The following is a 15,017-nucleotide window of genomic DNA, read 5'->3' on the forward strand; positions in this document are numbered from 1 at the left end:
ACTGCCCCATCTCACTCCATCCTAATATATCTCTTTGAAAGTCATAATTTTTTTAAAGTCTTGACTTTCTTTCTTATCTAAAGTTAACACAAGGATCACATAAAAAGGAACTTGCAGTGGGAAGCTGAGATTTAAACTTGCTACATCTGAGAGGGCTTCATTAGGTGAGGTGAATCCTCTTGGTAAAGATTTCTGGCATACACACCAGCACAGGCCAGTACCACAGTGCTGAGGTGCTGGAAGATTTGGGAACACTGGCTCCCTACTCAGTGTTTAATATTTAGACATGATCCCGCCTTTTCAGGAAGGCTGTTGTCAGGCATGTGTTCAGCACTTGTTGTTATCAATGTTACTGATACTGTTGGCTCTTAAACAGGTCAGGAAAGTGGAAGAGTGCTGTCCTTCTTCCACAAAGGTTGTAGAAAGCAGTATGATTGATTTAAAGCAATTCTCTTGTGTTTGGTGCCATAGTAGAAGAAGGGGTAGGCTTAGGGGGATACTGAGATCACTGAGGATGGGTCTCTGTAGAAGTCTACACCTGAGCTGGAGTCCTGGCTCCCACTGGTAGCAAATGGGGAGCTGGAGGAGTGCAGCTGGGGGAGCTCCAGCTGAGGTTGTCCCATCTCCAAGTTGATGGGTTTATGTGACTGGATTAATTTTTTCCTCTAAACTCCATTGATTTGTTGAAAGGCTCAGTTTAGTTACGAACTTTGGCATGGGTGCCAAGTGCCACTTTAGTTGTCCTGGGATACCCTATATGGTCAAGGGCAGAGTGTCTTTCATCCCCAAAACATGTCAGAAGGCATTTAACACAAGCATCTAAGAGTCTGAAAGGGGACACTCACATCCTTAATTTCAACTTGGGCCGCAAAATAGTTGAAAGCAATAAAAACCCATTCCTTTGTTCGTGATTGAGGATAGCTGGCCCTCTCCCCTCTCTGCTGAAAACATTAGCAAGTGGAAGGGTGTCTGAGACTGTTACCTCACACAGAACTGCATGGGATCAAATCTGGAAGTTGTTGGCCTGTGTCCCTCCAAATCACTGCTCGGCTCTGCCTAAACACATACTGTTAAATTCTGAAGTCTTCGTTCATCATCAATAAATCTGGATACATAACAGCTGTAACACCCTATGCTAGTCCAACATGGCATCTTGTGTTTATGCTGGACATTTTTTTTCCAAATCAATGTATTTTAAAGTTCAAATTGTACCTAGAATACATTCCTGAACCTGTAGCAAGGAAGCAAGGCAAGGTTCCTTCTTTTGGTGGTTAAAAGTTTTTAATGGGCATTGTGCTTCGTTTCTCCAGCTTATTACTATGGGAAGAGGAAAAAAATCATTAAGCCACCAATTGGGGAAAATAACAACACGAAAAGTGGCCATGTCAAGCCAGCCAGACGCAGAAAGAGGCGGAAATCCATCTTTGTGCAGAAGAAAAGGAGGTCTTCAGCTGTGGATTTGAATGCTGCAGCCTCTGCAGAGGTTTGTGTTGCTGGGATAAATCAGCAAAAACCCTTTGGGGCTTCCTTTTGTCCCCCATTCTGCATTTTCCTTTTGGGGGGCTTCTCAGCACACCTGAACATTTCTAGTTTCTGTTTTGAACCCTTCGTTGCTCCTCTGTTCTTCTAAGGTCAGACTGGTTTTATTGGGGCACTTTGGGGATTTTTACCTGGTCCATTTCAGAAGTAGCAAGCAGATTTTTTGCTCCCACCTTCCCAATGCTCATTGGTTGACGTGCTGCCTAATATATCTTTGTTTTATTTCCTTCCTTGAAAGCAGGCAGATGAGCCTGTTAGATGCTTTGCACAGCATTTAGCAGAGTGAAGGAACTCTGTGATCCATGTCTAAGAGCTCTAAGTATTATAATAAATAATGATACCTCATGAGCCATTGTGGTTTGAAGGAATTTTATTTTTTTCGTTAACTATTTGTCATATTTTTTGGCTCACGACATCAAGCCTTAGCATACAAGCAAATGGTTTGTGTCCCAGATACACAGAATTTGAGGGCTCAGTCTTTCCACTCTGCTGTGTGATGCGACAGGGTCTGAGCATCAGCAAAGATTCATCTCCAAATTAAACCTGGAATAGACTTAGTTCTGTGTGGGCTGTTTCTGGGGGCTTTTCCCATGGTAGCAATAACAAGGTTCATGTGTGGTTTCCCTTCCTCAGCTGAGTGCCAGTGATTGCTTCTTTGTGCAATGTGAAATAAAACTGGTTTACTTAAATTCCCTCTACTTCAACTAGAGTAGGGTATTTTATTCAGTGTTCCATTGATTGCCTTCATCTTCATGGCTTGGTCCTCATTCAGGTGTAGTTCTGCTTCATTTCCTTAGATTATACCTGCTTCAAAGGAACTTAAACTTATGTTAAGCCTAAATCAACCATTAGCAAAGTTTTTCAACCTTTCAGCCAGTACAACTATCTTTGTCTAAATTGCTCTTTCACTCAATACCTGAGCATACAGCTTTGGGTGCCTGCTCACACTTGGATCAGAGCTAAGCTGTCAAAGCTGTTTGGGCAACTCGTGTATATAAGGTTCAAAATGCACGGTTTCCATCAGCTGGTGTGTGCTTGCAAGCTCTGTGTGACAGAAGTAACAAGAATCTGGTGTAATACTTTAAATGGACCTTTGGGCTTCACCTCCAGCAGTTCAGTGTTGGGCTGAAAGCAGGGAAATCTGGGTGAAATCCTCTGTCCTGAGTTTTGCAGAATTGTCACTAGAAGAGTGCTATCTTGAACATGTAGATATTTACAAAAGGCACCAAAATTTCCCTTTTTTCACGACCAATAACACCCAAACCGATTTGAAGCAATGTGAAGGTTTAAAGTCAAGCCTATTTCTGGTCTTACTTCATTTCAATCAACCTGAATTTCATTTTATCCTCGTAGTATTTTCCATTTCTCCTCCTGTGCATCTGCAGCGCCACAGGTTTTGAGATACCAGCCCAAGAGAGGAACATTTCATGCCGGATGAGTTATTGCTGTTGACCTTTAGCTAGGAGGAGAAAAAGGATTTTCTGCCACGTACTTTTTTTCTTCTATGTTTTGTAACAAACCTAAATCGAGGGCTAATTCACTTAGCGCTGTAATGAAAACGAGGTAATTCAGTTAAAATAAATGTTACCCCGGACCAGCATGACCATGGGAATGCAGTTTGACCCCGTGCCTTTGGATTTGCTGCTGTATCCATCTCCTGGATGCTGTTTCTCTGTGCAGGAGAGCGAGGACGACGAGCCGGACGCGATGGAGGATGAGACGGGGAGCGAGGAAACGAGCTCGGAGCTGCGGGATGACCAGACGGACACATCCTCAGCCGAGGTGCCCTCCACCAGGCCCCGGCGAGCGGTCACCCTGCGGAGCAGCACCGAGCAGGACAGGCCTCCTCCCACGGAGAGAGCCCGCCGGAGCCGGAGACCCCAGCCCCACGCCTACAGCGAGGCAGAGAAGGGCACGCAAGCCAAGGAAGTGAGTGTGTCCCGTTTCATAGCAGAATTCCTCCTAAATTCACCTTCAGGGCCAAACCTCCCTGGCCTGAGGGGGGTATCCCTGCCCTGGTTCTCCACAGAATGTAGTTTGCTTTATGAAAACTTTCCTCCTTTTTTTTTTTTTTTTTATTTTATTTCTATTTGCAGGAAATTAAGCAAGAAGAGGAAGAGAAGCTTGTCCTGGACAGTAACCCACTGGAGTGGACTGTGACTGATGTCGTGAGGTTTATTAAACTCACTGACTGTGCACCCCTTGCCAAAATATTTCAGGAGCAGGTAGGAGTCCTTTTGTCACTTGTCCCTTTGTGTCTGTGGTGCCTGTTTGTGTAACAGCACATCCCACCTTGCTGGCTGGGCCTGGGGCTTTGGTAAAGAGATCATGACCAGACTTCAGATCCATCAGGCCAAGTTATAACACCAGTTTTGGCAAGGCATGTAAACCCTTAGGAATTTGAGTCAGAGCCTTGCCAGATCCTCAGAGAGTCCAGAAACTCAATAGCCTTGTGAAAAACCCTTGGGGAAAGCAGGTTTGGTCGTTTCATGCCAAGGTCCGTGGTGCCATACTGGTGTCCCATAGGTAGGAACCTCAGTGTAAAAACAGGTAATGGCTGCCTGGCACATACCAGGCTTTCTCCTGGCCACATGGCTTGCATCCTGTTCTAAAATACTGGCCTGGGAAGCAGAAGAGTGCTGCTTGAAGCCAAAGCTGGCTGTCTGAATTTTGCCATTAACACCTAGATGCCTCTAGTGTGTAGGTACCCCATTCCTAGCTATGTTCCTCTGAAGATCTGCCAGTCAGGCCTTGGATGACCTAAATTTAGGAGATGCCAATCTTCTCCCCATTAAGGAGATAGGTTTGCAGGAGCAGAAGCCAATGTTCTTCATCTCAAGCCAGTGTGAGCATGTAAAATTTTTATGGAAAAAGCCATTCCTTGGCTAATGAGTAGCAGCCACTGCTGAGGGTAAAGGGCAGCACTAACGAGCCATAGTTAGGAAGAAGTAAGTGTGGTTAATTAGTCAGTGGTGTGGCCAACTGCTCATTGAACTATTACTGATTCTTCACCATGGATAACTCCAGCTGCTGTGGCTGGGAGAAGGTGGAGGGTGAGTTTGGAGCGAGTGCAACTCTCCAGAGCAAGATGCTGCAGTTGCTGTGTCACAGCGAGCTCCAGCCGTTTGTTAACCAGCCTGGAACAACGCCAGGGCGTGGAGGCCAACCCTGTCTCTCCTTTGCCAGAGAGTTTTATAGGGACTTGAATCAAACACAGATGGCTGGAGCTTTTCCTTGTGAAGCTCTGGTGCAATGGGCCATGCCATCAGCCTTCAGTGGAGGATGAACCTGAGCTGCAGACAGTCCTGATCAAAGCAGCACTTCAAGTGTCTAAATCCTCCTTGTGTTCAGTGCTGCCTAATCAGGGCTGTCCTGAGGAGTTTATGTTGGCTGTGAGTTGCTGTGCACAGGCTCTGATCTTCCCTAAGGGGTAAAAAGCAGTTTTGTGGCCTGATCATCATCTCAGTCCATTAAAGAATTAAGAGAACTCAATCTCTTTATTAAGAAGAGGATCATAAAGCCAACAGTAGTCCCCAGTAAAATTGCTCATCTGGGATACTGGTTCATGGAGTTATGCCTGAGGGAAGGAGATGACCTGCAGAGGTCCTTTCCAGCTTACACTATTCTGGGACTGTGGGGCATTAGAGATTGCAAGGGCTCTGGGCAGTCAGGGCTCCTCTTTCTTGGTCATTCAGCAGGGGAACAGGGCAGGTCCTGGGTGGACCTGGGGACAGGGCATGGAGCAAGGCAGACACAAACCTGTGCTGAGCAAATTGTGGGCCAGAGGAGGTGGGGAAAGGGTCTGACTTGACAGTGGGACCAGCATCAGTTTCTCCATTCAGCTCCCTCCTCTGTCTCTGCAGCCTGCCCCTTGTTTCAGTTCCTCAGGCATGAAATGGGACTGACCAGATGTCTGTGGACTCTGCAGAGGTTCTTTAGGTGATCCCTCATTTCAACAGCTGTGAGGCTTTTCCCAGACTGGGGGTTAAGGTGAGAACCTATGAAGAGACCCAAGACAACTTCTGAAAAAACATGTGTCTCAGGGAAGGGAGATGGGCAGCGTCAGAGCGGGACAAAAAAGCCGAGGACAAAAGGACTGAATTTTTAGGGCAAACTTCCCTTCTTGTTCCTCCAAACTCACTTACACATTCTGCCCTCCAGGGTCCACAGACAAATCCATTTTCCCTGTGTTTCTTTCCCCAGGACATCGATGGCCAGGCCCTCCTGTTGTTGACGCTGCCCACGGTGCAGGAGTGCATGGAGCTGAAGCTGGGTCCAGCCATCAAACTGTGCCACCAGATCGAGCGAGTAAAAGTTGCTTTCTATGCACAGTATGCCAACTGACTGCAGTTCTCTGTTCCTTCCTGTCCTCCTCCTTGTTCCCTGTCTTTTTTTAACATCTCAGCTTGTTCAAGAGATTTTCTTCCCCCATATCCTTTTTCTTTTCTGAGAGCAAGTGGAATTGGAAGCACTGGGAATTAACCCATAGCGGGGAAGAAAAACACAAAAGAAAACTAGCAACAAATGGAACTAATTTTTCTGTACTTGTAAAGCACATGGAAGGACTGCTGGCATCTCTTCTCCTGAGCCTCTCCAACCCATTGCCCAGTGGTGCAAGGCCAGCACGGATCAGGTGGTTTGTCACCAAACCAAACCTACCAGTGGCAGACACATTCCCTAGGAGAAGGGTCAGACGTTCCCAGATGGTGATGCTTTGTCTAGGACAATTTCTGGACATGAATATTTCTTTTAGATAACTCTGACACTCTTCTTTCATATTGAAATGTAAGTGATCATTTGTAGCATTACCTGGGGTTTAACTGCAAATTTGATCTTGGTGATCAATGGGCTTTTTTTTTTTTTCTTTTCTTCCACCTCTCTTGTTTTACAAAAGGAAAAAGTGTTACACCAGGCTATGCTGGTAATTCCTGAGTCAGTTTTGAAAGGGGACTCAACCCATGGTCTCTCTGGTATCAAAGTTGCAGTGAACTGACAGGGGTGACACAGGACCTGGTGGGGCAGCAGCACATCCTGAGCCACGCTGGCTCTGCACAATCAGCTGAGTATCTCTGTGATGGGATCTGTACAACGCTGCATTCTTGTACAGGAACATGAAGGCTTTCAACCTGACTTTTAGCCATATGGTGACAGCAGACTGGGATCAGGGACTCCTGCTTACCCCTGTGCTCAGAAGAACCTACTGACCAACACCAGGCTGCACCTGCTGCGTTCTCCTTCTTTGGTTTCCTTCTTAAATTCTTTGGAGAAGAGAGGCAACCTTGAGAAATAAATACTCTGGAATAGATCTAAATCTTGCCCAGCGAGTGTGTTAGGCAAGAAGCATTGACTCTGTTTGCTATGCATCACTTGGGAATTCCTAGCTGGTCTTTCAGTGAGTTTCCTGATTTGCCACTGGGGAATGGGATGGGTGCAACTGCTGCAGGCTGGACCAGATGCTGAGACATTCATCAGAAATGTTCTTACATGGGAGATGGACAGGACTGGATCTGTTCTCAGCTGTTGTTTTGTACTGAAGATCTTGTTCAAGTTTTAATCCGTTCAAGGGAGTATTAGTTGCCTCTGCATCAAATGGTGGGGTTTTGTTCTTCAGAAGTCCAGGAACATGGTTCTGTAGCGGGGCAGATATTAAAAAAACCTGGGTTTTAGACTGGATTTCCTACTGACAGTAGCAGTGAAATGGGTCACTGCAACTGGTTTGAGAACTACTTTGGATCCCTCTCAGGGTCCCCTAAAAATGTTGCTCCTTGTTTCACCTCTGAAAGACAGAAGGATTGCACCCAGCAAAGTGAGAGCACAGCTGAGAAAATCAGGGAGGCTGCTTCTCCCATCTCCTCCTTGCTTCAGCCCAGTCCTGGTGTTACAGCTGTCAGCAGGAGACAGCTCCCGGGAGGATTCTGTCAGGAGAACTGGCGCATGAGGACATTCCAAGGAAGGGAAGCAGAAAGGCTGTTTGCTGAACAGCGTTCCAGCACCAATCCTTTACTCGTCACATCCAGCTTCTTTTGCTGCTCTGATGGTCTTGGAGTTTCTGGCCTCTGGGATTTGTCAGAGACATTTAATGCCTTCTGGGACACACTGCAAAAATGTCATTTTTTGTCTCCATCAGCCTTGTAACTGTAGATATTCCTATGGCAGCTAATTCCTCGTGGAGGCACAATCGGGGAGCAGACACACACAGACTCTGAGAGCAGCCAGCTCTAGTCCTGGCCAAGCAGGGAATGGGTGAAGCATAGAGCCAAGAACATGGGAATCTTTACTGATTGTTCAGGGAAGTTTAATCATATTGAAAACTCGAACTATTAAACAACAAAAAAAAAGTTCTAATTTTACCTTGAGCTGGCTCTTTTATTTCCACAGGTTTCTCTCTCCTCACCATTTATCTTTCACTTTACTGTTCATCAGTGTTGCCTCATTTATCACTCTCTGTCCTTTCAGAGAAGTTGATAAGCTAAATCTTTATGCTAAAATTACCTTGGGTGGTAAATGCTTTACTGTTTATTTTTAGTCTGCAGGTTGGAAAGAGATATGGGATTGGGGTACTGTTGTCTGTTGCATTGATTGCTTTCCAGAAAAGCTGGAGCTGAACTTCTTTGGCCGTTTCTTACACAAGTGGAGAACGGTTGGTGTGTGGTTTAACTGGACAATGTGCTCAGATTGAGCAGAGATCAGAAGGAACTAATCACTCTTGCCTGGACTTCATTTAAATTCTGGAACATCAGTAAAGCTTTGGAGTAATGTATTTCAAAGGACATGATGGAAATCCTATCTTGCTAGGGTAAAATGCCACTTTACTTTGCAAAGTAGAAGTATAAACCACTGTAAGTTTGGGGGTGTTTTTGGTCCAGACCTGATTGATTGTAAGTTAAATTCAGAGCTGCTGCTGCTTCACAGATACACGAATGACAGTGGTGAAGCCACATCTTCTCGCCTCCCTGTCCTGAATTTGGCACCTAGGCCTGAAGTTTATTGTGTTATCAGCTGCAAAAGGCCACTGCTGTGAAGTGCTGAACTCATGGTTATCCAAGGCCGTTGCCAAGGGCTGGGGAGCAGCCCTGCTGTTGGATGCTGACCTTCAGCACACTGACACAGAAGGCTTTGCAGGTGTTACTGGACTCTCTTTGGGCATAGGACCAAAGATAGGCATTTTTGGAACAAAAAGAGGGGGCTGAAGAGTGTGTGGTGCCTGCCCATCGTCATCTGCACTGGCTTCTTTGGAGCTTGCGCTCATCAGGCTGAACAGGTCCATGGGCAGGTCCCTGCTCCTTTCACAACCTTTGCCTTGAGAGTATCAGCCAATTCCCACTTTGCAGGCCCAAAGCATCCATCTCTGAATTGAATGAAATCAGTAACTTAAGGAATGTCCATGATTCCCTGGCTGGTTGTCCTGCCTTCCTCCTGCTGTCATGGATGCTCTTCAAGAAAAGTGGTCTTTGGTTTCAGGGCTTCTCTTCCTTTTTCAGTTCACAAACACAGCTCCCATCCAGACTCTCATTTTTTAACTCAGTGCCAGGATGACCAAGCCCTGGCTTTTCCTACCTCCCAGAGGCATGAAGTCCTCTCAGCTCTGAGAGGGATTTCAGGGTCTCCAGCTCTTTTGTGTTACCTATATTCCATAATCCTTGATAGTTTGGTCCTGCAGGGTGCAGAAACTGCCTAAAAATGCTGTGTGCCCTCAGGAAACACCAAAATCCAAGCACACCCTGTCCTTAGTGAAGTATCCAGTAGGTACATGTCCTAGCTGAGATGGCCTGACCCACACTGCCAGAGGTATTTGGATACTTGCTGAGATGTACACAGTTTGTAAGTGGGACACCTAAACTCCTTTATTTTACTCTGGGCAAACAGCTAATTTGCCTTAACCTGGAAAGTCGCCATTCCTTGGCTTTGACCTTTGGCCTTTTGCAGTCCCAGTTGTGTGGTGTCCCCGTCTCAGCCCTCTGAAGGCAAACCAGGCAATGCTGGGCTGCCATCATCAGCATTCAGTCACCTTAAAGCCTGCCTTGGTCTTGTCAGGGCACAGAATGGAATTTGGCAGAGCTGCTGTGCCGTGTCCGTGTTTCAGACGCTCCGTACAATCAGGGCACTTCAGATACTTTCTGCTTTCCTGGTGCAGTGCATCTGGAAAATGATGAACTCAGAGTGTTCCTCTCATTTCCAAATTCAAGTGCCAAAAGAGAAGAACATGCTGCGACTGAACTCCATTAAAACCAGCTTTATTGCACGTGGATAAGTACGGTCCCAAGGGCTCCATTTTGGTGCTAAGATAATGTCACGCTGTATTTTCCATCGCTTGGGATTGCAAAGCTGATTCCTTATTCCAGGAAATACTTTCTGTAATCTGCAACATCTTGAACATTAGGATTTTTTTTTTCTTGTGACTGTACACTTTCTAACTTTGATACACTCAAAAAATACCCCTTCACCCACAATCCTGTGAGTTTTGGAGATGTTTTATACAGTATATTCATGTAAAAATTCTTTCAAAATGTGGATGCATGTATATTTTCCTCTCAATAATATTCTTCATCGCATCAGCTGACCCAGAACTAACAGAATCTGTTACTCAGGATTTGATCCAGAAATAACTGAGGTTAACATTAGGGCCCTCACTGATGTGTGGGCTGTGGGACCAAATCTTCACCAATTTCTCTCACAGAAGTCAAAAAGTCTGTGCTTAATTAACAGAAAATTTAAATGCCTCCTTCTCCTAGAAGGCAGAAATGCAGCTGCAATCTGCCAGGCATCACAAGAGAGGGCTCATGTCCTTAGGTGCTCATGAACTCCCAGTAAAGGAGCAGAGGCCTTTAATGGTCTCATTTATTCTTTGGTACAATACTCCAGCAAGAAGTGTAGATGGTGTTAATGGCTGCATGTAGAATATGAGCCAGTCATCAAAGATGAGAATTTTATAGCCCAGCAGTCCTTTAAATGTCAGCTGTCCTGCAGGAGAAGAGTGGTTTTGCAGGGGTTTGGTGCCGTGCACAGGAATTCTCTCACAGATGTGAACTGCACAAACCTGGGTCATAGTTACAAATACTTGTGGCCTTTTTTTGGTTTTTTTTTTGTCTATTGTGTTAATTTTTACAGTGAAAAAGGTAAGTCTTGATGACTGCCAGGGATGTGGGAGAGGGGAGAGGGGGCTTCAGGAAGGAAAGAAGCTGGAGTTCTGGGTTTGAGGTGTCTTTGTGGAGAGGGACCTCTCACAACAGAAGCACAGCTGGGGTCTGTGAGCATCATTCCTGAAAGCTTTTCTTTTCACAGCAGAGATGGTTTTTGAGTCCCAGCAGGGGCCAGGTGAGAGGAGGGAAAGAAGCTGGCAATAGACTCAGTTCTTCAATGCTGAAAGGTTCTAATTATGTTTTCCCTGTGGTGGTACAGAAATTTGGCTCAGACGTCTCTAGGCTCCTTGGCTGGATAGAAGGGAAAATCAGTCTGTCTTGTACCTAATTCCTGTGTGTCTTGTGGGGTTAGGGGGCTGAAGACTGTTGTCTTGCACCTTCCAGACCTCCATAGGAAATACCAGGCTAAAACTTGAGCTGTCTCCCACAGGAAAAGGCGACATTGCCCTGAGTTCAGGTTGTGGATCAGTGTTCTGGTGTGACAGGATGAAAGTGCTCATTGCCAGGGCACCCCACCTGCTTCTTGTGGCTCCAGCCTCACTGGAGATGATGGACATATAAATGTCCATAATTTATACATTGTACATGTGTGCATTCCATTTCCCAGTCCCTCTTCTGCCAGACCTGGTCAGGGTGTGCCAACACATGCAGTTACTCCAGCAGCCTTTGCCTTCAGGGACCTGCTTGCTGGAAGACTCCTTGGGAATGGTACCATGACACTTCCACGTGCACAGGCAGGGGGTGTCCTGTGTGGACCAAGAGAGGTGAAAGTCTCAAATGCAGCCTTGGAGGGGAGTTGAGTCTTTTCATGTGCCTTGTGTAGGACAAGGCAAGCGCTTAAACCCTCCTGTCTCTCACGGAACAGCAGGAATTTGCTCCACAACCAGCAGTTACGCTCCATTCGTGGTGGTGCACGTTGGAAAACTTCGAATTGTTTTGCATTCCAGTTTGTACTGAAGGTTTTGACTCCAAGTTTGTGTACATAATCCCGTTGGTGTGTTGATACGTATGTGCGTGTATATATATGTATATATATGTGCGTGTATATGTATGTGTATATATATATACATATAAATCAATCAATGCTGGTGTTTTTACTTTTTAAAGTTCCCAGGGCGAAGGGCATGTTGTCAGTTTGCTGTAAGATTCTATTCTGTATATATGTTTTCATGTAAATAAGTGAAAATCTATATTCAGAGTTATATTTTAATTTTTATTCAGAATGAAATCCCTTTTTACTTGAAACAGTTGTAAGCCACGTTGTTAATAAAGTAACAATAAGTCATTTATCTCTCCAGGGTGGTTTTTTTTGCTTGACAGGGCTGTGTTTTGATGTATCTGTGTGTCCAAGCTGCCTGGATCAGTTTCGCCTTCACTGAGCCCCCAAACTTCAGAGGTACAGCACAGCCTCCCTGATGCCCTTCATAGATGCCAAAAGTTTGGATTTATGTGTCTGGAAGTTCTTCCCAGAAGCAGGATGTGAAACAAGGAAGATGGTGAGTGGTGAGGGGAGGCAACAATCCAAGGAGTTTTTAGGAAAGTGAAGGGAGGAGGGTGAAAGGAATGAAAATAATCCAGTGAGCAACAGGCAAAGGAGAATGTAGTGACAGAGGAGTCAGTGGTGGCAGGACAAGAGTTACAGCAGGGCCACAGCACATGGAGTAGGGAGGCAAAAAATAAAACTTCCCCAGGTGCACAGCAGCCATTGGACATGGGGGAAGCTATCCTGCAGTGGGGAAAAAGCTGTGGATTCATTCCAAAGGGTGGGCTTCAGACATACCCGCTTTGCCAGGCAAAACCTTGTGTTACGTGTCTCGTGTGATGTTTTCCCTGCAGTTACAGGCTGTGAAATGAGCTTAAATTCCAGCTTTGCAAGTCCTGTCACCTTTCACACCTTTTTATGGCATCCTGAATCCTGCTGTGAAGGTCTCTGTGAGTTGGACTAGCTTGGCTACCACGCATTTGTCACTGGTCTCATCACTCATCCCCTCTGCCCCAGTGGAAGCAGGGTGGTGCACACCCCGACAGGACCCACTGATGTGTGCATGGGAGAGAGTGAGCACAGAGTCCACAGAATTGGCTAACAAGTGTTTGGATGACTCTTGGTTTTGTTTTTGCTCCATCACTCCTATTTAGATGCCTCTTGTGGATACAGTAAAAGAGGAGAAACAAAATTTCTCCCTCTGTGTTCCACCATTTCTCCGATTCATCAAGACCAGCTATTTTCTGTCAGGCAAAAACACAACCATGGGCAAGCAAGTGGGGCTAGGGTGACTTACAAAGGGATCAAGCCACTGCAAAGATTGTTATTTTACGATGTCAACAAGTCTTGGGGTGATAATCCTGTGGTCTGACTCCTTATGACACTGTCCTAAAGTCCAGGCTTTGGGAGGAGAAAAGTGTGGGTAGTCAGTGACGTGACCTGTCCAGACAGCCTTGAGAATAAAGCATCAGACCAATGGGTACTGCTGAGTGTTGACAAATGCCCTGCTGGACCACAGAAGAGCTCCCTGAAAGGTAGAGAATGGGAAGGATTTATCAAAGGAGATAATTCTGAGGTGAATCTGATGGCAGCATAAAACTGAAAGAGCAGAAGCTTGAATGGTTTATGATACTCTTCAGAATCCAGAGGTGAAAATAAATCCATGTATCTCCCCATAGCTCATTACATAGTCATTTAAAAGTAGTGCAAATTCAGACACCAGTTTTTAAATTTCTGCCCCAGCTGAGGCAAGACATGCTCAGAGCTCTGCAAAGAGCTAATTTTTGGAGAATAGGAAGTGATTTTAGTAAAACGCTGGCAAGATACTCCCAACTGAGTTCCTTGAAATTAATGACCAACACATGAAATATGGTTGCCATATATCATTTCCTGAGGGGAAAAATACCTACCAGCCAGTCTTGCTTCTGATACCACAGGCCAAGATTTTGAAGACCACCTCCATTTTTAGTGTTTTTCATGTACAATTAATTTGTGAAAGTCTTCCAGATACTTGATCTGATTTGTTGACACAATCAAGCAGTCATGTAGGTGGAAGTATGAACACCAACATGTCAACCATCCCATTAAAAAACACCTACAAAACTAAAGTTAAATTTTCAGGTCTCTGAGGAAACACCATCTTTCTTTCCTGCATACAGAATGAAAACAAGCAGGTAGTTATATTTCACTCCCACGGTTTGTAGACAGACTTTCAAGGCAGATAATTATTGTTTTTAATAACCATGTTGTTACTGCTGCTGATAGCAGTTTTACTGCTTTTTTAATTTCGAGATTCATGCCTTTCTGTGAAATTGAATGATTCTCCAAGTCCCTCTACTGCTACAATATTTTCTTAAGACTGATACACCTCTTGCTGTAGTGTCTGTACTCAATTACTGTAAGTTGATTTTATAACTACATCTCAGCCGAAGTTGCAATTATGCTGTCTTCTCTAATAAGTCATAAAACCAGAGAAAAAATAGTGCTGCAGGACACCTGGAGGTGTCAGGCTGACCGTTTCCCCTCTGCAAGGCAGGACCAATTAGACAAATCTTACTCCTATTTGGCATTTGTTTAACCTGACCTTCAGAGGGGTGTCAAAATAAGACCTCCAGCAACAAGCCTTTCCCCAGCACTTCCACAGCATGTTAAAAAAAAAATATAAGTGATGGCATTTGGATGATGAAGCGTAATATTCCCAGGCAAAAGCATGGAGCTGATGTTGCCATGGAATGGCCACTTCATTTTAAAAAGCTCTGTCTGACTGGTGATTAAATGTAGCAATTAATAAAAGTAAAAGCAGAAAATTCATGGTTAAGATGGATTAGATTTCAGGGAAGCAACTGTGGTTATCATTTCCATCCTAAGGGGTGGGTAGGCAGAGCTCATGATGGAGGTGACCGCCCAGGAAGAGCAGATGAGCTGGGAAGGGTCTGGAGCCCCAGGAACGGCTGAGGGAGCTGGGAAAGGGGCTCAGCCTGGAGCAAAGGAGGCTCCGGGGGGACCTTGTGGCTCTGCACAACTCCCTGACAGGAGGGGGCAGGCAGGGGGGTCGGGCTCTGCTCCCAGGGAACAGGGACAGGAGGAGAGGAAAAGGAAGGGAAAGGAGGGAAGGAAGGAAAGGAAGGGAGGGAAGGAGGAAGGGAGGGAGGAAAGGAAGGGAGGGAGGGAGGAAGGGAGGGAGGAAGGGAGGGAGGGAGGAAGGAAGGAAAGGAAGGAAAGGAAGGAAAGGAAGGAAAGGAAGGAAAACAAGTCCAAACCCAACACCCACTCTGTCTGTATCAGCTGGACATGCAGAAGGAACAGTCTGTGTCCCTAAATCTCCCTCCCAGCCAGGCAGAGCACCTGGGAGATAT

At 45.6% G+C, this 15,017-nt stretch overlaps 1 protein-coding gene across 2 annotated transcripts in view; it reads left to right on the forward strand.

Moving 5' to 3' along the window:
• The window catches only part of SFMBT2 (Scm like with four mbt domains 2), a 105,698-nt gene extending 93,730 nt beyond the window's left edge, over positions 1-11,968 (forward strand). For both annotated transcript variants that reach the window (XM_032106200.1, XM_032106199.1), the window contains exons 18-21: positions 1,311-1,483; positions 3,220-3,468; positions 3,636-3,764; positions 5,743-11,968. In XM_032106200.1, the coding sequence (XP_031962091.1) occupies positions 1,311-1,483; positions 3,220-3,468; positions 3,636-3,764; positions 5,743-5,883 (692 nt within the window). In that variant the 3' untranslated portion in view covers positions 5,884-11,968. The remainder of the gene's footprint in view (positions 1-1,310; positions 1,484-3,219; positions 3,469-3,635; positions 3,765-5,742) is intronic.
• The last annotated feature ends 3,049 nt before the right edge of the window (positions 11,969-15,017 follow it).

The sequence above is a fragment of the Corvus moneduloides genome, chromosome 4 (genome assembly GCF_009650955.1).
Source record: "Corvus moneduloides isolate bCorMon1 chromosome 4, bCorMon1.pri, whole genome shotgun sequence".
NCBI lineage: Eukaryota > Metazoa > Chordata > Aves > Passeriformes > Corvidae > Corvus > Corvus moneduloides.